General features: G+C 48.1%; 1 protein-coding gene across 2 annotated transcripts in view; it reads left to right on the plus strand.

Moving 5' to 3' along the window:
- SDK2 (sidekick cell adhesion molecule 2) overlaps window positions 1-22112 on the plus strand; it is a 309774-nt gene that overhangs the window by 131099 nt on the left and 156563 nt on the right. For both annotated transcript variants that reach the window (XM_064270812.1, XM_064270813.1), the window contains exon 2: window positions 12275-12434. In XM_064270812.1, coding sequence (XP_064126882.1) covers window positions 12275-12434 — 160 coding nt within the window. The remainder of the gene's footprint in view (window positions 1-12274; window positions 12435-22112) is intronic.

Raw genomic sequence — 22112 nt, forward strand, 5'->3', positions numbered from 1 at the left:
GCACTCACACAACTATGCCAATGTTGCAATATCGGATTGCAAGAGGAGGGAACTTGGACATCCCCTAGGACAGTCAGCCCCTAAGAGGAAGTGACCTGGCCAAGTCCAGCTGCAAGTTTGTTTACCTGCCCTTTCATTCATGGATCTGGGTCCTCCTGTGTGCCATGCTGGGTGCTAGGCTCTGGGGCTAGGGAGATAAGGGAGCCCCTGTCCCTGCTTCCAGCAGATGACACGCTAGCCTGGGATCACACAAATGCAGCTGTGACGTCTCTGGCAAACCCATTGCCTTCGATTTGATCCCGACTCATAGCAACCCTCTAGAACAAAGTAGAACTGCCCCATAGGGTTTCCAAGGTTGTAACCTTTATGGAAGCAGACTGTCACCTTTCTCTTGCGATGGGTTAGAACTGCCAACCTTTCAGTTATCAGCCAAGCGCTTAATCTCTGCACCACCAGGGCTTTTTGATGTATGTGCTACGTAACTTCAAACTTCTATGGAATGTGAGGAAAGGACGTCAGGAGAGGAATTACAGAGGACACCGTGTTTGAGTTTCGAAGGGACACTGGGGCTGGGTAGCTAACTGAACACCCGTGTTTTCCCAGCAGAGAAGGAAGCAAAGGGCTCTCTAAAGGTGAGGAATGGCATGGGCAAAGGCCCTGTGGCAGGGCAGACACAGTGGGTCTGGATTCACTCAGGATCCAGACTCAACTCCTTGCGCTCTTTGTTCTCTACCATGTTCATTTCAGAAAGGGATGGATGAAAGTGTCTGTACGGCATCGTCTAGCCTGGTCCAGAGACGACTTTCTGGACACCTTGGCATCTGTTTTGGGCCTTACACTCATCTGTTCATCACGTGTTTCCCGAGCATCTTCTTTGTTCCACACGCTCTGTGCCCAGTGCTGGGGCTGCAGAAAAACAGGAGATGTTGGCCCTGCCCTGTGGCATCTACCTGCTTCCCTCTTCTTTTCTCTGTAAAGTTTTTGGCTGGAGGTGCAACGGGCCAAGGAAGACTGGGTGGTGGGTGAGGGGCCCCATCCTCCTTTCCCAGGCGGGGCCCCATCCTCCTTTCCCAGGCAGGGCCCCCCCCACCCCACTTATGAGTCTCCAGTGCCGTGTCAAAGCTCAGTTGCGCTAGCTGCCCTGGTGGCTAGGACCCCCCTAATCAGATTAGATGTGTATTCAAACAAATTGATGATCCGTTCCATTAGATGCTTTTTGAACATGCTTTTCTGAGCAAGAAATCTATTTGGCAGCAGCTGTGGAGGCCAAGCAGAATTGATTGCCGCACCCTCGCAGGCCCCCAACTTCAGAAGGTGCCTGGATGGATCCTGAAGGTCACTGGTGGGGATTAGAGTAAGGAGGGTGAGCGCCTTCTTTGCTGGCTAATGAAGCACTTGGCATGCAGGCGGCACCGGCCCCAAGCACGGCCCGGCATCTGCCAGGAGACTGGGAGGCAGGGGATGGGCATAAATTAGCATCTTATTTGTGGGGTGGCAGTGAGAAGGGAAGCTGGGGAGGGGGGGTCAGTTGCTGCGGTGATGCCCTGGCTGGGCAGGGCAGGGCCAGGTGGGCAGTATCTGGCCTGGGGTGGGAGCAGAGGAAAACAGCTGGGAAGCCCAATGCCTAGCCCCTGTGGCCTTTATCAGGCATCTAGTAGGAAAGAAAGAAAAGACCAAGGTGGATGTCAGAGGAGACTCTGAAAAGTGCTCTTGAGCATCGAGCAGCTAAAGCAAAAGGAAGAATTGATGAAGTAAAAGAACTGAACAGAATATTTCAAAGGGCCTCTCGAGAAGACAAAGGAAAGTATTATAATGACATGTGCAAAGAGCTGGACACGGAAAACCAAAAGGAAAGAACACGCTTGGCGTTTCTCGAGCTGAAAAAGAACTGAAGAAAAAATTCAAGCCTCGAGTTGCAACAGTGAAGGATTCCATGGGGAAAATATTAAACGATGCAGGAAGCATCAAAAGAAGATGGAAGGAATACACAGAGTCATTATACCATAAAGAATTAGTCGATATTCAACCATTTCAAGAGGTGGCACATGATCAGGAAACGATGGTACTGGAGGAAGAAGTCCAAGCTGCTCTGAAGGCATTGGCGAAAAACAAGCCTCCAGGAATTGATGGAATATCAATTGAGATGTTTCAACAAACAGATGCAGCGCTGGAGGTGCTCACTCGTCTATGCCAAGAAATATGGAAGACAGCTTCCTGGCCAACTGACTGGAAGAGATCCATATTTATGCCTATTCCCAAGAAAGGTGATCCAACCAAATGTGGAAATTATAGAACAATATCATTCATATCACATGCAAGCAAAATTCTGCTGAAGATCATTCAAAAACGGCTGCAGCAGTATATCGACAGGGAACTGCCAGAAATTCAGGCTGGTTTCAGAAGAGGACGTGGAACCAGGGATATCATTGCTGATGTCAGATGGATCCTGACTGAAAGCAGAGAATACCAGAAGGATGTTTACCTGTGTTTTATTGATTATGCAAAGGCATTTGACTGTGTGGATCATAACAAACTATGGATAACACTGCAAAGAATGGGAATTCCAGAATGCTTAATTGTGCTCATGAGGAACCTTTACATAGATCAAGAGGCAGTTGTTTGGACAGAATAAGGGGATACTGATTGGTTTAAAGTCAGGAAAGGTGTGCATCAGGGTTGTATTCTTTCACCATACCTATTTAACCTGTATGCTGAAAAAATAATACGAGAAGCTGGACTATATGAAGAACAGGGCATCAGGATTGGAGGAAGGCTCATTAACAACCTGCGTTATGGAGATGACACAACCTTGCTTGCTGAAAGTAAAGAGGACTTGAAGCTCTTACTAATGAAGATCAAAGACCCCAGCCTTCAGTGTGGATTACACCTCAACATAAAGTAAACAAAAATCCTCACAACTGGACCAATGAGCAACATCATGATAAACAGAGAAAAGATTGATGTTGTCAAGGATTTCATTTTACTTGGATCCACAATCAACACCCATGGAAGCAGCAGTCAAGAAATCAAAAGACGTATTGCATTGGGCAAATCTGCTGCAAAGGACCTCTTCAAAGTGTTGAAGAGCAAAGATGTCACCCTGAAGACTAAGGTGCGCCCAACCCAAGCCATGGTATTTTCAGTCACATTATATGCATGTGAAAGCTGGACAATGAATAAGGAAGACTGAAGAAGAGTTGACGCCTTTGAATTGTGGTGTTGGTGAAGAATATTGAATATACCATGGACTGCCAAAAGAATGAACAAATCTGTCTTAGAAGAAGTACAACCAGAATGCTCCTTAGAAGCAAGGATGGCAGGACTGCATCTTACATACTTTGGACATGTTGTCAGGAGGGATGAGTCCCTGGAGAAGGACATCATGCTTGGCAGAGTACAGGGTCAGCGGAAAAAAGGAAGACCCTCAATGAGGTGGATTGACACAGTGGCTGCAACAATGAGCTCAAGCATAACAACGATTGTAAGGATGGCTCAGGACCGGGCAGTGTTTCATTCGCTTGTGGAGAGGGTCGCTATGAGTCAGAACTGACTCGACGGCACCTAACAACAACAACAAGTTGGTCCCTGGGTGGCGCAAACAGTTTGTACTCATACCAAAGGTTGGTGGTATGAACACAGTCAGCAATGCCATGAAAGAAAGACCTGGTGATCTGCTTCCATAAAGATTACAGTCAAGAAAACCTCTATGGGGGTAGTTCTACTCTGTAACATGCAGGGTCACCATGAGTTGGAATTGACTCAATGGCAGTGGGTTTGGGTTTTAGACGGGGCCTGCTAGCACCTGCTGGCTGTGTGTGCTCAAAGAACCCAGGGCATCTCTTCTGGATGGGCGAGGGCCCCAAAAGGGCCATGCTAGCCTCTTTCTGGGTCTTTGATACTCTGTCCCTGAGCACCCAGCCTCAGGCAGCTCCCACACTTAGCATCTCCCCCACCTGGACACAGGTGGAAGAGGGAGTTACAGAAATTGCTGACATGATAGGACCAATCTATGTAGATGCGTTCAAAGCCTCTAGAAGCTCAGCCTGTCTCTACCCCAGTCTGAGCCTTTGCTCAAGACCCTCCAAGCCATCCCTGGGCCAGACCATGTTCTTGATCCATCTTGGAGTGGTCTCTAAGGAGCTGCATTTGGAAGGCTCCAATTTGGGACATCCTGGAGATTAGAAGCCCCTTAAAAGTTCCGAGATGGAGGAAATGGGTGGGGAGTCGAAATACCTCCTTCATCTCCTTCTCCCCTGCCCCCATGTCCCCCTTCCTGCCCCCACCTCCCCCTCTCCTGGCCCATCTCCCCCTCTCTTCCCCATCTCTCTCCCCTGCCCCCACCTCCCCCTCTCCTGCCCCCATCTCTGCCATCTCCCCCTCCCCTGCCCCATCTCCCCCACCTCCCCCTCTCCTACCCCATCTCCCCCTCCCCTGCCCCCATCTCCCCCTCCCCTGTCCCCACCTCCCCCTCTCCTGCCCCATCTCCCCCCCGCCCCATCTCCCTCTCCCCTGCCCCCATCTCCCCCTCTTGCCCCATCTCCTCCCTACCCCATCTCCCCCTCTTCTGCCCATCTCCCCATCTCCTGCCCCATCTCCCCCTCCCCTGCCCCCACCTCCCCCTCTCCTGGCCCATCTCCCCCTCTCCTGCTCCATCTTCCCCTCCCCTGCCCCCAAATCCCCCTCTCTTGCCCCATCTCCCTGTCACCTGCCACCATCTCCCCCTCTCATGCCCATTTGATCCCCTTGGCACCTCTTTAAGTACCAAGCTCTGTGCTCTGACTTCACATACATCAGTTCATTTGATCCCCGCAGTTACCCTCTGGGGCAGGTATTCCTATCTATTTTGCCAATAAGACAGGTAAGACTCAGGTAGTTAATTCTCTCAAGGGCAAACTTTAGTTAGCATAACTAAACCAACAGCTGGCAATTTGACTCCAACCCACTGTAACCCCATGTGTGTCAGAGTAGAACTGGGCTCCACAGGGTTTTCAATGGCTGAATTTTCAGAAATAGATTGCCAAGCCTTGCTTCTGAGGCGCCACTAGGTGAACTCAAACCTCCAAACTTTCAGTTAGCAACCAAGTGTGTTAACCAGTTACACCACCCAGGGACTCCATTTAGTTAGCATAGGAGCTAGGGTTTAAGCCCAGTGTTTCTTCTCCCACTGGGACTCTCATGCCAGACCCCTGAAAGAGGGTGGCACCTGGGGGCTTAAGTGGTGAATGGAATTTTGGGATGGAGTCCCCAGTCCCATGCCTCCAGTCCCGAGAAGCCCCAGGGCCCTGGCCTCTGCCTCATTTCATGTGGCCCCTCACACTCGCAGGGCCTCTGTCTTCTGCCTTATTTGGCCTCCTTTATTTCCAGCTTCTCTCCCTGCACCCCACTAGCCCGCCTCTGAAACCCTCACCCTTGGGGTGAACCGTAGTCTCTCTGGTGATGTCGGTTTCACCACGCTCCAACTGATCAGAGAACTCAGTCCCTGCCAGGCCGTCTGCCTCACCCCACCCCCGAATGTACTGGGACCTGGAGTGAGGCACCCACCACTCAGCAGCATGACAACTGCTTGTGCCTGGAGCTGCCCACACCCTGGATGTCCCCATCCTCACTTACCACCTGCGTGGCTAAGGGTCAGGGTATAAGGGATGAGGCACCTTAGGGAAGCTGTGTGTCAACCAGAAAACCCAGAGCTCTGGAAATCACCAGGTGTGGGTTTACATATGTGTGGCAGAGTCAAATTCCCAAACCTTTCTGAGTGTCAGTTTTCTCACATGTGAAATGGGGGTAATGATACATTCCCTGAAAATACTCAGTGAGTATTAACTGAGATAATGGACATAAAATGCTTCATTTCTAGAAAGTTCTAAAAATGGTATGGAATAAAAGCAGCAGCAGTAGTGGCAGCAGGAGTAGAAAGGTGGGAGAAATGAGGTGTGTTGAGAGGGGGCCTGAAAGAGCCCCTGCTTACTGGGACCCAGGATCCAGCCTGTTCAGCCGTGACCTGTGACTCAGGGCCGTGGTCTGTGCCCAGCCAGACCCAGGGACCACAGCTTTCCAAGCCGAGGCACCAATCGGGAGGCAGTGGAGGTCAGTGCAGGTCAATGCAGGTCAAAGGTGGTGGCCAAGGAGATGGTAGGGTGAGAAGTTTGCAAGCTTAGGAATCCCAGCCTCCCACTGTTCCCAGGCATTCCAGGGAAGCTTGCAATGACTGAGCAGTTACTGTGTGCCGGGCGGAGCTGCTAAGAGTGGCTTTCTGATGTTTTGAGCTGGGAAGGGAATGTGCCCAGGCCCAGTGCCCCTGAAGCTGGCTCTGGGGACAGGTGGATGTCCTTGGGCCAATTAAGTGGCAGCTGGAGGCCATTGCCCCAGCCTCCTCCACCCGCTAGCCTGAGGCTCCCAGCAGGGGAGGGTGAGGTTCTGGCTCAGGGGGGTGCTATTCCCAGGCCTGGGCTGGCTGGGAAGTCACATCCCCGGAGCAGGGAGATGGAAGGAGCCAGTGACTCCAGAAAACAATGACATTATTGTGCTCAGGGCTCAGGGGAGGGGAGAAGTTGAGATTAGCTTCTCTGTGGGGCCATTTATTCTGGAGCCTGGAGTCTGAGGATGACAATGGGGGTATTTAGTGGGTATATCAAGGGAAAATGGCAATCAGGGGACCCCTGACCTGTTAGGGGAAATTAGAAGGACACCTAAGGCTGAGGCCTCTTGCCACCTCTGAGGGCAACTCTTCATTCCAGGGCCTCAGGCTGTGGTCCACTAGCCACAGGACACCCCTGAGTTGCAGAGGGCCTGCCCTTTCTTCTGTCTCCAATTCCGACTCATGGTGACCCTTGTGTCACAGAGCAGAACTGCTCCATGGGGTTTTCTTGGCTATAATCTTTCAGAAGCAGATCGCCAGGCCTTTTTTGCTTTTAGTTAGCAGCTGAGCCCAGACTTTTTGTGCTATTCAGGGACCTTAATACACACACACACACACACACACAATATACACATATATACATATATACACACATACATGTATTTGATTGTAAATAAGTAATCCATACCTGTGATACACAATATAAAAGCTACAAAAGGGTATAGAATGAAAAGCCATTCTCCCTCCCAGCCAAGCTCCCAGCCCCTAGTTCTCCTCCCTAGAAGCATCACTGAAACCAGTTTTTTATGTCACCTGCTAGAAAATCTATGCCTGTACGAGCACATATATTCTTATACTTGACAAAAAAAAGTCTTCTGCACAAAAGTAGCATGGTATATGCCCAGCCCTGCACCTTGTTTTTCTCACTTAACAGTAGTTTTCAAAGACTGTTCCGAAACCAGGCTCAAGGTAAATATGAGCCCAAGAGACAGAAAATGCCATACAAACCAGAGACTACATCAGCCTGAGACCAGAACTAGATGGTGCCCGGCTACCACAGATGACTGTCCTAACAGGGAACACAATGGAGAATCCCTGATGGAGTGGGAGAACAGTGGGATGCAGACTTCAAATTCTCATAAAAAGACCAGACTTAACCTGACAGAGACTAGAGGGACCCTGGAGGTCATGGTCCGCAGACCCTCTGTTAGCCCAAGACTGGAACCATTCCTGAAGCCAACTCTTCAGACAAGGGTTGGACTGAACTGTAAGACAGAAAATGATATTGGTGAGGGGTGAACTTCTTGGTTCAAGTAAACACATGAAACTATGTGTGCAGCTTCTGTCTGAAGCCGAGATGAGAAGGCAGAGGGGGTCAGGAGCTGGTTGAATGGCCACGGGTAATACAGGGTGGACAGGAGGAGTGTGCTGTCTCATTAGGGGAAGAGCAGCTAGGAGTACATAGCAAGGTGTGTATAGGTTTTTGTATGAGAGACTCACTGGATTTGTAAACTTTCACTTAAAGCACAATTTAAAAAAAAAAAAAGACTGTTCCGGAGCCGTATGCTGCAACGAATTCCATGGTCTGGAGGCACAATCCTTTCTTTAACAGGTGCCCTCTTGCCAGACATTCAGGTTGCTTCCAAGCCTTTTGCTGTTACAAACAGCACCACTATTCAATGCTGTCGTTTCCCACCTGCGCAGGTACACCTGTAGAGGATAAACTCTTCGGAGAAGACTTGGGGGATCAGAGGCTGTGTGGATTTTTAGCTTCCGTACAACATATTGCCAGAAAGCTGTCTGATGATATCGTCCTAAGCTATAGCCCCACAAACGGCTGTGTGAACATACCTGTTTATCCACACGTGGGTGAGCTCAGGGTATTATCAAACTTTCAGATCTTGGCCAGTGTGATAGGGAGCAGGCAGAGTCTCCTGGGGTTCTGGTTTGCTTTTCTCTTACCATGTGGTGGCACATCTCAGCATATATTTCAGAGTCATTTGTCATTCCTTTCTGCAAACTCTTCATATCCTTTGCCCATTTTTTCTGTTGGTTTGTTAATGTTTTTCCTACTGGTTTGTGACAACATTCTTTATATAAGGAAAATCAGCCCTTTGGCCATGATGAGAGCTGCGAATAATTTGCCATTTATCCTTTGTGAGGGTTTTCGTTTCTCATGCAGAATTTTTAGATAGTTTTATGACCCCTTGGATTTTGTGTAGTCCTTAGAAAGTACTTGAGGAGTTCCTTTTCTTTGCCGAGATTATATATTTTTAAGCTTCCGTGATTTTTTCCCCTAGTTCTTTAAAAATTTCATCTTTTGTTTAAAACTTTGATCCATCTAGTATTTATTTGAAGGTAAAGTGTGAGGAAGAGATTCAACTTCATTTTTTCCCCCGAATGGCTCCCTAGCTGTTCCAAACCCATTTGCTGAGTAACTGATCTTTTCCCCACAGACTCGAAGCTCTGCTTTCACCATATACTAACTATTCCCATATGTATTGGGGTCTATTTCTAGACTCTCTCGTCTGTTCCCTCATCAGTCTGTTCATACAAGAGCACACTGTTTTAATTATTGCAGCTTTATAATATAGTTCAGCATCTGGTGGCGTTGGTCTCCCCTCATTGCCATTCTTTCCCAGAATTTTCTTGTCTATTCTTTTGGGTTTGTTTATTTGTTTCTTTGTTTTATATGGACACTAAAAACACTTTCTCTAGTTAAAAAAAATTGTGCATGTGTGTTTTCGAAGCTGAGGAAGAGTTTAAGAAAATGATAACCTTATGATGTTGATTCTGTCCGTGATTTCCCCTCCATTCCCAGTCATCTCCATCCCACTGAGAGGGTAGCTAACAGGGTTGTTGTGTATAGCTGTGCAGGTTGTCTACTAAACGATCCTAGGACTAAGGCTGTGGGGAGCTGCTGGTCAGTTACCAGCTGTTCTCTCTGGATTTATCTGCCATCTTCATATTTGATCGATAGTAATAATAGCTACCCCGCTATAGTACATGTCAGGCATGTTCTAATGTATTGAATACTTATTACAAACTTATACCCAATTTACAGCTAAGGAAACTGAGATGCACATAGGTGAAGTAGTTTGCCCCAAGTCAATGCTTTGTGTTACCCATTCGTGGCACAGGGATCTGTTCCTACACATCAGCACACACCCAGACACACGCAGAGACAAATAGACACACCAGCACACACACACACAGATACAGACACAGACACTCACACAGAGACACACATGAGCACACACTGACATACCTATGCAGATGGCCACACAGACACACAGACACAGGGAGGGATACACAGACACATGGAGACACCCAAGTATACACACAGATGTCCATGCACACATCCACACAGTATAATCACCAGCCTTGTCTTTCCCCATCAGTCTGTCTTTCCTCCTCCAGCACACACACTCCCAGCACTTCTCCCAGCTCCTGCTGTCAGACCAGGGCAAGCTGTGGAGGAAAGCCATTGCTCTCATTCCTGGGCAGGTCCTCCCCCTCGACAACATCCCTGCACCCAGATAGCAGGGAGCTTTAGGGAGGCAGGTGACCACACCGCAGGGGCTCAGGGAAGAGAGGAGGCAGGTGCATGGCTTCCCGTCTGCCCCTCAGCTCCCTTCCCAGCTGGAGCATCTGTACCCACTCCCCACAGCCTGTGAGGATAACATGAGATGCGGGGGGAGGGGGGCACGGCTGCAGCCCAGGGCCCAGTACCGGCAAGTTCTCAGAAAGGGTCTCCCACCCTCCCTTCCCTTTCGCCAAGTCATTATCTCTGGCAGCCACTGGAATCAGCCCATCCAAGCAAAAGGCATTCGGCTCCAGGCTGGCACCCTCGGGAGAGCCTGAGGAATGAACTGGCAAATGCAGCCCTGGGAGCAAACTGCCCAGTGAGCAGGTTCACAGAGGCGCAGTGTCTGGGTGCGGAGCGTGTGTGTACGTGTGTGCTTGCATGCACGTGTGCACGCATATGTGCACATATGTGTGCGTGTGTGCGCGTGCGTGCATGCACACATACCCGCCCACCCACCAGCCTCTAACTGTTTGGGCTGTGAGTCAGTTCTCCATCCAGGGGATTTAATCAGTGGGGGCTGGGAATGTTACTGTTTTAAAACAAACAAGTGATGACAGAAACTAAGGGAGGGTTTTTAAAAACGCAATTCAAAGGGCTCTTGAAAGCTGCTGGAGAATATGAATGCGCCTTTGAAGTAAGAGTGCACCCATTTGTTAAGCTGAGCAGAGTGGGCTGCTGCAGCGGCAACAAGGCACTTTCCTTGGCAAATGGGTGCCCGCCAGCTCCTCCGCCCCCCCGCCACCCAGCCAGAGTGGGCGAGGACCCCAGGAGCACTGTTGGGGGTGGGGGGGCGGGGGGGTGACCACCTTCTCCGAGTACATGCTTTAAAAGGGGCACCTTTGCAACTGTGTTCAAGGCAGTATGTTCACATGACAGTGTTAAGAGCGGCGTGACATACGTGATGAAAACATCAGTGGCCAGACCAAGAGATGGGCAGAGACAGCAGTCAGAGGTGGCTGTTCGTGTGCACTGGCCCTCTACCCACCCTCAGCACAGCCCCGTCTTGGCTTCATGCCCCTTCTGGCTAGCACCGGGTGCCCCTCTGTTGGCCCCCACCCACAGTGAGATTTGGTAGCAGGGTTGGGGGTCTGAGGAGGACTCCTCCAAACAGTCACAAGTTACACACTCAGAAGACTGAGACCTTGGGTGTCGGGTGCAGGGGGTGGTGATGCTTTGCAATGGAGCCAGTTGACCTGGGCCCCAAACGTCCATCCCAGCTTCTGTTGAGTTGTACATCCATGCCTGAGCCTGTCCAAAGACCTCGGACGCCCAATACTGGCAAAATCTGAGAGCGCAAGGACAGATGTTGGGGTCCAGGTCCCCAGGCCTCCCTGACGCTTCCCAGAGGTCAGCCTGGGGTACAGGAGAGGCCCAACTGCACCCACCTCCAGCTGGCTGGCCAGCTGCCATGGTGTCTGGGTTCCTTCCTTCTACCCCTAGCCACCCCCACCCCTTCCCACGCCTTTCCTCTTCTTCCTTTGGCTTGTTCCATTTCTTTGCCCAAAAGAAGAAGGTCTCATGGTTTTCCAGCCTCTGATTTCATAGGCGAGTCCCTGGGTGGTGCAAATGGCTTACGAGCTCGGCTGCTAACCAAAAGGTTGGAGGTTCGAGTCCACCCAGAGATGCCTCGGAAGAAACTCAGAGCAGGTGGGGGCAGTATTCCAGCCACAGGAAGGACTTTGCCCTTGATGCCTTTGAGGGATTTCCTCCAGCTTTGGGGAGTAGGACTCCAGACACCCTCCATCACCCGCCAGCTTCTATCAACATACCTTCCTATTTTCCTGATGCAGTTTATAAGCACCCACCCTTCCTTCCTTCCTTCTTTCCTTCCTTCCTTCCTTCCTTCCTTCCTTCCTTCCTTCCTTCCTTCCTTCCTTCCTTCCTTCCTTCCCTCCCTCCCTCCCTCCCTCCCTCCTTCCCTCCTTCCCTCCCTCCTTCCGCCCTGGCAGAAGAATATTCCAGAAGCAAAGGATATGGAATGGATAGGATTCTCAAGGGGGAGAGAAAGAAGGTGATGGGGCAAAGTGGGGGAAGCAGAGGCGGATGACCCTGGATGGGTCCCTGGGGACAGGACAGGTGGGGAGAGGGAAGCAGGGGCCCGGTTGGTAGGCATAGAGGACTCCCACTGACTTTGAGAGCCTGAGTGAAGCTCAAAGAAGACCCAGCCGACTGATCTGAGTTCAAATCTTTCCCAGCTGTGTGGCCCTGGACAAGTTACCTGGCTGGCAAATACCTGCTCTACCTGTTTAGGGCTGTTAGGATATTATATGAGCTAACGCATCCAGGAGAGTAAGTGCTAACCAGTGGCTCTTTGTTCCTGTTTCCCACAGATGATGTGCCGCCATATTTCAAGACGGAGCCAGTGAGGACGCAGGTGCACCTGGAGGGGAACCGCCTGGTGCTCACATGCATGGCTGAGGGCAGCTGGCCACTGGAGTTCAAGTGGCTCCATAACAACCGAGAGCTGACCAAGTTCTCCCTGGAGTACAGGTGAGCCGCCCCTTCCCCCAGTTCTTCCTGGCTGCCAGGGCTACTGCCTCAAAGTCAAGGTGGTATCAGGGCCAGGGGCCCGTGCAGTGGGGGTGCCCTTGGCCATAGACTGTGGGCAAAGGCAGCCCTGCCCCAGGTGTGAGAAGACTTTGGCCCTGTTGAGCTCAGCTGAGGATGGCTCAGTGGTGGGTGGGGCCACTGCCAGGCAGGGTGGAGAAGATGATTGGGGAGGGAAGAGAGGAGCTTGTTCCCAGCATCTGTGGCCATGACCACAGCTGTGGCCAGAGTTCCTTTATGCCCTGGTCCCAGAGAAGAACCCTACTATCGCTCATGATGGACCTGGGTCCAATGAAGCTGGCGGGGGCGGGGGGGGGCATGCAGCAACTTGAGCTCAGTAAGGGAGAGACATCTTCTATTTGGGGGACAATTCAGGTGGGACATGGAGGTGGCCCTCCCGGGGCACCTGGCTGTGCCCATGCACTGGAGATTTGGTCTAGGCTGTCCTTCCCTGCCCAGGACACTGCCAAGCTGGGCGAGAGGAGAGGAGGGAGAGAGAACAGGGTTTCAGCAAGGGCAGGTTCACTGCCAGAAGCTTGAGTGTGAAGCAGCCACTCCTCCAGCGCAGCCAGGCCCTAGCCTTTCCCTTGGCCTCGCAGAGCAGGTAGGAGCTTGCCTCCCTCCCTCCCGCTCTATCCTCCCATCTCTGCCTTGTTTTATTGCCTCCCAACCCTGTGCTTGTGATTAATCCCTGGCCTGATGTACATAATCGGTTTTGTTGGGGAAACAAGATTGTCTTGCCCTGGGGATGGTGATACAAATCTGCCGCCAGGGACAGGAATGCAGATGAGAGGAGGGGGATTTAATTGCTGGAGGATCTGTTTTTCCTGGAGAGCTATCCTTTCCTTTATGAGGCAGCAGGCAAGAGTTTTGGCTGATGTCTACCCGCGTGTTCCTTCTGCCCTGACCCTAGACTGGATTGACTCGTGTGAGGTGTGGTCATGTTGGCAAAGGAGGAAGAGGGAGAGGCCGGGGCAGGAGGACCACCTTTGCCCCACTGTTGATGGGGAGAGGCCTGGGCCAGAAAGCAGAAGACCCTCCAGAGCTGGCTACTCTGAGCCTTGGGTTTTCCAGGGAACCCACAAGACCAGAGGGACCTACCGGGGCAGACCCTGAAATGATTTTCATTTGGGAGCCCAGAGCCACTCCTGGTCGCAGCCTGGCACCCACCAGGCAGTTTTGACAGTCTTCTTTAGGAGCCCCCACATGCCTCTTGGAGGATGCACATGCTTGAATGGGAACACCAAGAGCGGGCAGATGCCACACCACAAGTATAAGTGGTGCCAGGGCCTTCCAGCCTGCCCTTGGCTTCCGCTGGCAGGGAGCTTCAGGCAGGATCCAGGAGGAGAGCCAGTTGTTGATCTGGTCCAGAGCTGTTCCTTTGTTGCCCTGGTACAGCAAGGACCCAAGGGTGGGTGTTACATGGAAGTAGATTCCAGCTGAGCTGAAGGACCAGACCTGCCCAACAAGGGGACAGGCTACCTTTGGAAATGGTCAGCATTCTGACCCTGGAGGTATCAGGGTCCCTCTGTTGGTGATGGTGATGATAACAATAGTTACTGGCAGCGAGAAAGAATTTATTATAGGCCTACATTATGATGCACACTCTGTGATTGTCTCGTTTAATCCTGCCAGCAATCCTATGAATAGGTTTAATTGTTATCCCCATTGTACAGATGAGGAAACTGAGGTTTAGAGATTAAATAATTTACTCCAAGTTTCACATTGTTGAGCTGGGCTTCAAATTTGCATTGTCTGACTCTAGAGCTGGGGTTCTTTACCATCCCACATTGCCTCTCTTTGAGGAGGGACCGCTGCAATGTGTCTTGTAACTTTTTACTTTAACAGCTCTAAAAATTCTAGAAAACAAAGCAGAGGCAGAAATCCAGATATTCTATTTCAGAGCTTTGTTGGGCAGAAGTGATACAGGGAAGATGCACCAGCTGCCATTAGCAAAGCAAAGCTCCTGCCTCCTTACTCCTGAGAGAGCTGGCTAGGATGGACTTGGGGTGGCTAACATGCCCACGTCTGATTAGGATTTTCCTGTAATCAAACCTTGCCCTGCCACAAGGTAAGGTCTACAGTTCTTAGCATGGCCTTCGGAACTCTTCATGATCTGCTCCTTGCAGCTCTGTCTCAACTCTTGCTATTTTCATCTGAGCTAACCTACATTTCCACCAGACTATCCCACTCCCAGGACAGCTCCCTGCACTTGCCCTCTTCTCTGCCTTGGTCCGAACTGTCGTGCCTCCTGCTCTCAGAATATTGCCCCCTTTCAGAATCTTCTCTCTCCTGCAAGGCCCAGCTCAAATGCCTTTCCTGATAATAGTGCACGTGTGTGTGTTCTTTCTCTCTCTCTCACACACACACTCTTCTCCCTCTCCTCTGCCCTTCATGACTTCCCATAATGCATCTCTGTAAAAATGGAGTGGCATCAGTGTCTGACCTCCCCTGACTTCACGAGGGGGAGAGAGAATCACCGTTGGCATCAGCCCAAGGCTGATTCCTATGAGGTGGAGGTCAGATATATCTCCTCGCTCCAACCTTTTTACCACTTCTGACACCAGCCATGGCACTCTCTACTTCTCTGCTGGGTTTGATAATTCGTTTCAGTGGCCACACGGAACTCATAGACTATACAGATATGGGGTTTATTAGGGAAGTTGTTGTTGTGTGCCATCAAGTACATTTCAACTCATAGAACTGCCCCATAGGACTTCCAAGGCTCTAATCTATTTCTCTTTTTTTTATTGTGCTTTAAGTGAAAGTTTACAGTACAAGTTAGTTTCTCATACAAAAATTTATACACACATTGTTATGTGACCCTAGTTACTCTCCGTATAATGTGACAGCACACCCCTCCTTTCCACCTGGAATTTCCTGTGTCCATTCAACTCGCTCTGGTCCCTTTTTGCCTTCTCATCTTGCCTCCTGACGGGAGCTGCCCATTTAGTCTCATGTATCTACTTGAACTAAGAAGTACTCTCTTCGTGAGTATCATTTTCTGCCTTATAGTCCCGTCTAATCTTTGTCTGAAGAGTTGGCTTCAGAATGGTTGCAGTTCTGGGCTAACAGAGCACCCGGGATCCATGTCTTCCGGGGTCCCTCCGGTCTCAGACTGTTAAGTGTGGTCTTTTTACTAGAATTTGAGTTCTGCACTCTGCTTTTCTCCTGCTCCATCAGGGACTCTCTGTTGAGTTCCCTGTCAGGGTGGTCATTGGTGTTAGCCAGGCACCATCTAGTTCTTCCAGTTCTCAGGCTGATGGAGTCTCTGGTTTATGTGGCCCTTTCTGTCTCTTGGGCTCGTATTTTCCTTGTGTCTTTGATGTCCTTCATTCTCCTTTGCTCCAAGTGGGTTGGGACAAATTGATGTGTCTTAGATGGCCACTCGCCAGCTTTTAAGACCCCAGACACCAGTCAGCAAAATGGGATCCAGAACGTTTTCTTAATACGCTTTGTTATGCCAGTAGGTCTAGATGTCCCCTGAAATCATGGTCCCTAGACCCACCACCCCTGTTACTCTGTTCCTCGAAGTGTTTTGTTGTATTCAGGAAACTTCTTAGCTTTTGGTTTAGTTGTGCTGACTTCCCCTGTATTGTGTGTTCTCCTTCCCTTCACCTAAGGCAATTCTTGTCCACTATCTAGTAAGTGAATACCCCCTCCCTCCTTCCCCATCCTTGTAACCAACAAAAAATGTTTTCTTCTATGTTTAAACCTTTTCTTGAGTTCTTACAATAGCTGTCTCATACAGTATATGTCCTTTTGCGACTGACTAATTTCACTCAGCATTGTACCTTCCAGATTTATCCATGTTGTGTTTCACAGATTCATTGTTGTTCTTTATCGTTACTTATTCTATTCTGGGTAGTATTCTATTGTGTGAATATACCATAATTTATTTATCCGTTCGCCCATTGATGGGCACCTCCTTGTTTCCATCTTTTTGCTATTGTGAACAGTGCTGCAGTGAACATGGGTGTGCATATATCTATTTGTGAGGGCTCTTAGTTCTCTAGGATATATTCCAAGGAGTGGGATTGCTGGATCATATGGTACTTCTATTGATAGATTTTTAAGGGGGTGCCAAATCGATTTCCAAAGTGGTTGTACCATTTTACATTCCCACCAGCAGTGTCTAAGTGTTCCAGTCTCTCCACAACCCCTCTGACATTGATTATTTTGTGTTTTTTTGGATTAATGCTAGCCTTGTTGGAGTGAGATGGTATCTCATTGTAGTTTTGATTTGCATTTCTCTAATTGCTAATGATCACGAGCATTTCCTTATGTATCTGGTAGCCACCTGAATGTCTTCTTTGGTGAAGTGCCAGTTCATATCCTTTGCCCATTTTTTAATCGGGTTAGTTGTCTTTTTGTTGTTGAGGTTTCACAGTATCTTGTAGATTTACGAGATTAGATGCTGATCTGATTTGTCGCAGCCAAAATTTTTTTCCCAGTCTGTAGGTTGTCTTTTTATTCTTTTGGTGAAGTATGTATTTGATTTTTAGAAGCTCCCAGTTTTCTATTTTCTCTTCTAGTGTTTATGCATTGTTAGTAATGTTTTGTATGCCGTTTATGCCATGTATTAGGGCTCCTAGCATTGTCCCTATTTTTTCTTCCATGATGTTTATTGTTTTAGATTTTATGTTTAGGTCTTTGATCCATTTTGAGTTAATTCTTGTGCATGGTGTGAGGTATGGGTCTTGTTTCTTTCTTTTGCAGATGGATATCCAGTTATGCCAGCACTATTAGTTAAAGAGATGGTCTTTTCCCCAATTAACAGACTTTGGGCCTTTGTCAAATATCAGCTGCTCATAAACCAAAAAACCAATTGCCGTCTAGTTGATTCCAACTCATAGCGACCCTATAGAACAGAGTAGAACTGTCCCATAGGGTTTCCAAGGAGCACCTTGTGGGTTTGAACTGCCGACCTCTTGGTTAGCAGCTGTAGCTCTTAACCATTATGCCACCAGCTGCTCATTGGTGGATGAATTTACGTCTGTACTCTCAATTCTGTTCCATTGGTCTACGTATCTGTTGTTGTACCAGTATTATACTGTGGCGGTATAATATGTTCTAAAATCAAGTAGTATGAGGCCTCCCACTTTGTTCTTCGTAGAGCTACATGATTTCAGAGTAGAAGGAACTTCCCAGGAAATTTCATTTAGAAAAGTCCCATGGAAGGATTCTGATTGGCCTGCTTGGATCATCCCTGACCAATCCCAATGGACATCAGAATGGGGTACTGTGACTGGCCAGAACTGCATCATGTGTCTACTGCAGGACAGAGAACGCTGGGCTCTCCCACACTAGAGTCACATAGTTGAGAAGGAGGGCCAGAGATGTTAGCAGAAGAAGGAAAAAGGGTGATGGGGCAGATAGGAACCACCCACGTCCACCATACCACCCCTGCCTCCAAAGAAGTCCTGACCCACAGCAAGGGCTCAATATATGTTTCTTATCTCTTTATTTTTTAGTTTGAAAAACTTCAAAGCTTAGAAAAATTTTAAGTATAGTATCGTGAACACCTGCACAGCCTTTAAAAAAAAAAAAAAGCCTTTACAATTCACAAATTCTTAACATTTTGCCTTATTTGCTCTCTCTTCTCTCTCTCTCCATACACACATAGACAGACACTTTTTTTACTCAACTATTAATTTGTTACAAACATTCTTTCACTTCACCCCTAAGGAGTATTTCCTAAGAACAAGGTGTTCTCCTACACAACCACAATCAATTTTCACACTTGAGAATTTAACACTGATACAGTACTACTGTCTAATATACAGCCCATATTTGAATATCTCTACTTGTTTCAATTACATCTTTTATGGCCATTGTTGTTGTTGTTCAATACAAGATCTAATCAAGGACCACACATTGCATTTAGTCCTCATGACTCTTCAGAGTCCTTAAATCTAGAACTATCCCTTATTGTTTTTTCCTATCTTTCATGTCCTATCATAGCATTGACATTTTTTAAGAATGCAGCTGGTCTTGAAGAATGTCTCACAATGTGAATTCATCCAGTAATAGCCTCATGATTAGTCTCACATCAGATGTTTGGGCAGGACTATTACTCAGGTGTATGATCTCTCTGCTTCTTACTGGAAGGCACCCGATGCCAGTTTGCCCCGTTATTGGTGATGTTAGGTTTGATCATTTGGTCAAGATGATGGTCATCAGATTTCCCCATTGTCGGGGTATCAAGTGTCTTCTCCCCTTTGTAATTATACCACATTTTGTTTATCTGTTCATCTGTTGATGGACATTTAGGTTGTTTCCACCTTTTAGCTATTGTGAATTGGTGTACATGTATCTATTTGTGTTCCTGCTTTCAATTCTTCTGGGTGTATAGGAGTGGAATTGCTGGATCATGTGGTAACTCTGTGTTTAACTTTTTGAGGAGCCACTGAACTGTTTTCCACAGTGGCTGTGACATCTTACAATCTCACCAACAATGGATGAGAGTTCCAATTTCTGCACATTCTCGCCAACACCTATTGTTTTTCATTTTTATTTTCTTGTTTTGATTTTCATCGTAGCTATCTGTGATGGTTAAGGTTGCGTGTCAACTTGGCTGGGCCATGATTCTCAGTGGTTTGGCAATCATATGATGTTGTGATCACTTCCATGATGGGATCTGCTGTGAGTAGACAGTCAGTTGAAAGGGAGTTTCCTTGGGCTTGTGGCCTGCGTTGAATGTAAGTGAAAATTCTGGCAAGTCTCATGGGCTTTTGATTACTCTGAATCCCACAACTGGCTCCTGTTCGTCTGACCTCCAGTTCTTGGGACTTGAGCTAGCAGCTTACCTGTGGTCTTCCCTGCCAGTCTTGGGATTCATCGACCTTCCCAGCCTGTAAGCAAGAGCCCTGCTCTCTGACCTGCCGATCGTTGGTTTGCTAGCCCCTGCGGCTACATGAATCAGGAGAAGCCTCTATCCTGACCCACAGACTTGGGACATTCCAGCCTCTACAACCCTGTGAGCCATTTTCTTGATATAAATCTCTCCCGATATGTATTTATGTTTTACTGGTTTTGCTTCTCTAGAGAGCCCAGCCTAAGACACCATCCTAGTAGGGGAGGGCAAAGTAATATTTCATTGTGGTTTTGATTTGCATTTCCCTAAAGACCAGTGATATTGAGCATCTTTTCATATGCTTGTTGGCCATTTGTATTTCTTCTTTGGTGAAATGTCCAAGTCCTTTGCCTATTTTTTAATTGGGTTGTTTGTCTTTTTTGTTGTTAATTCTCTTTGTAATTGATGAGTGACCTATGGAGTGATAGCCTGGGACTATATGAATACCCTCTTCACTAGAACCCCCATCCAGTGGTTTAGCATCCATTGATGAGTCTAAACAGAATCCATTATTCCCATGGTGGTTGCAATAAGGCGAATTTCTGTTTCTATCATTCCTTCTACTTCTATTCACTGGCAATCTTTTGTAAAGAAGAGCTTTCCCTTCTTACCCCTTATAAAATAATTTAGGATCAGTTTGAACTCGGATTTTTTGTTTATCAATATGTTTTAACCCATCCATGTCATTCATTTTGATGCTAATATAATTCATATTTGGCCAGTGGAGCCCCTTCAGACTAGATACTGTGTCGTTTTGACAAGTTCCCTGCCAGATTTCAAGCACTTTCTGATGTTTTGGCTCAATAGAATGTTCAAGATTCACCTTTTCAGTGAACGCATACTGAAAATTGCATTACGTAGGAGGTTGGCCAGCCTCTCATTCCATGGCCCTCTGACCACTGCTTGCTCCTGAGGAATCCCTAATCCCCAGGTTTGGAGTAGGGTGATAATATCCAATTTTCAGGCAGAAAAATAGTTAAATTTACTCAGCAAGTTGAGTGAAAATAAGATTAGAAGTGTTGCCATAAATTTAACTATGTTTCCTACCCCATTTTCAAAGGAAGAAGTTTGTATTCATGTCCAGCCTCCTAGGGGCTTTATTCTCAGCGGGATCTGTGACAGAATGGGCCTGGTGTGTGTATATGTGTGTGTGTGCGGGGGGTTGGGGTGGGTGAGATACCAACACAAAGACAAGGCTGTGCATCCTCCTGAGTACAGGTGACTGTGGTGACTGTGTGGATCCATATACATCAGTGGATCCATATACATCTAGGGGTCAAGCCCAGTCCTTGGCACATAGACATGAAACAAATGGTACCTATTATTATTCCTGTGGAGTCCCTTGATGGTGCAAATCGTTAAATCACTTGGCTGCTAACTGAAAAGTTGGTGGTTCAAATCCACTTAGGTGCCTTGGAAGAAAGACCTGGCATTCTGCTTCTGAAAAATCAGCCCTTGAAAACCCTGGTAAGCACAGTTCCTCTCTGACACACATGGGTTGCCCTGAGTTGGAGTCGGCTGGACAGCAGTGGATTCAGAAGAAAGGCCTGGCAATCTACTTCTGAAAAATCAGCCATCGAAAACCCTATGGAGCACATTTCTACTCTGACACACATGGGTTCACCATGAGTAGGGGTTAACTCAGTGGCAACTGATAGGTTATTATTATACAAGTGTCCGTCTTGATGGAATAATGGGACTAATCCAGTAACAAACCCACAGGAAATCACACATCAAATGAGTGTGTTTCCTCCCGAGTGGTCACCCAGAAGTCTGCACACCTAGACTAGTTTCCTGGACTGCCCTAACAGAGTACCACAAAGTGGGTGATGTAAAACAACAGAATTTTATTGCCTCACAGTTCTGGAGGCTGGGAGTCTGAATTCAGGGTGTCGGCAGGGCCATCCTCTCTCCGAAGGCTCTAGGGAAGGGTTTTTTCCCATTTCTGTAAACTTCTGGCAGACCCAGGAGGTTCTGGGCTTGCAGCTGCAGTATAACCCCATCTCTGCCTCTGTCTTTATACGGCTGTCTACTCTTTGTGTCTGTCTCTGCATCTCTTCTCTCCTTTTATAAGGACACCACTCATATTGGATTAGGACCAGGGGCAGATAAACTAGTAAGCAAAGTACACATGGGCTTAATTGTGTTTACTTACTAATCTATAGTGAACAGACTCACATAGGCTTCAGTCAGGGCTTCAAACCAGTTGGGAACGCTTCAGTAATTGCCAACATAAACAAGGGCAGCGTACACGTTGCATAGCAACCAAATCTGTTGTCCAGGGGATTTTGACCTGAAATGTACTTTGGACATGTTACCAGGAGGAACCTGTCCCTGGAGAAGGACATCATGCTTGGTAAAGTGGAGGGTCAGTGAAAAAGAGGAAGACCTTTAATGAGATGGATTGACACAGTGGCTGCAACAATGGGCTCAACCATAACAACAATTGTGAGGATGGAGCAGGACCGGGCAGTGTTTCCTTCTGTTGTACATAGGGTCACTGTGTGTCAGAACCGACTCGATGGCACCTCAGAACAACAACAGGAAACAAACAGTTGTGCCCCGCTCAAAGATGGTGGCTGACCACACTGCCAATAATCCAATCTCCAACATCAGGCTTCTGAAACTTCCTGGATCCATGCAGGACATTGGATTATTGGCACAATTGTGGAAAGTGACACACATTCAAAGTGGTGCAGTTGGCTGCCATCTTTGAGCGGGGCACCTCTCTTTTCTCATCGAGTCAAAATCTGATGGGCGATAGT

This window comes from Loxodonta africana, chromosome 18 (assembly GCF_030014295.1).
Source record: "Loxodonta africana isolate mLoxAfr1 chromosome 18, mLoxAfr1.hap2, whole genome shotgun sequence".
Taxonomy (NCBI): Eukaryota; Metazoa; Chordata; class Mammalia; order Proboscidea; family Elephantidae; genus Loxodonta; species Loxodonta africana.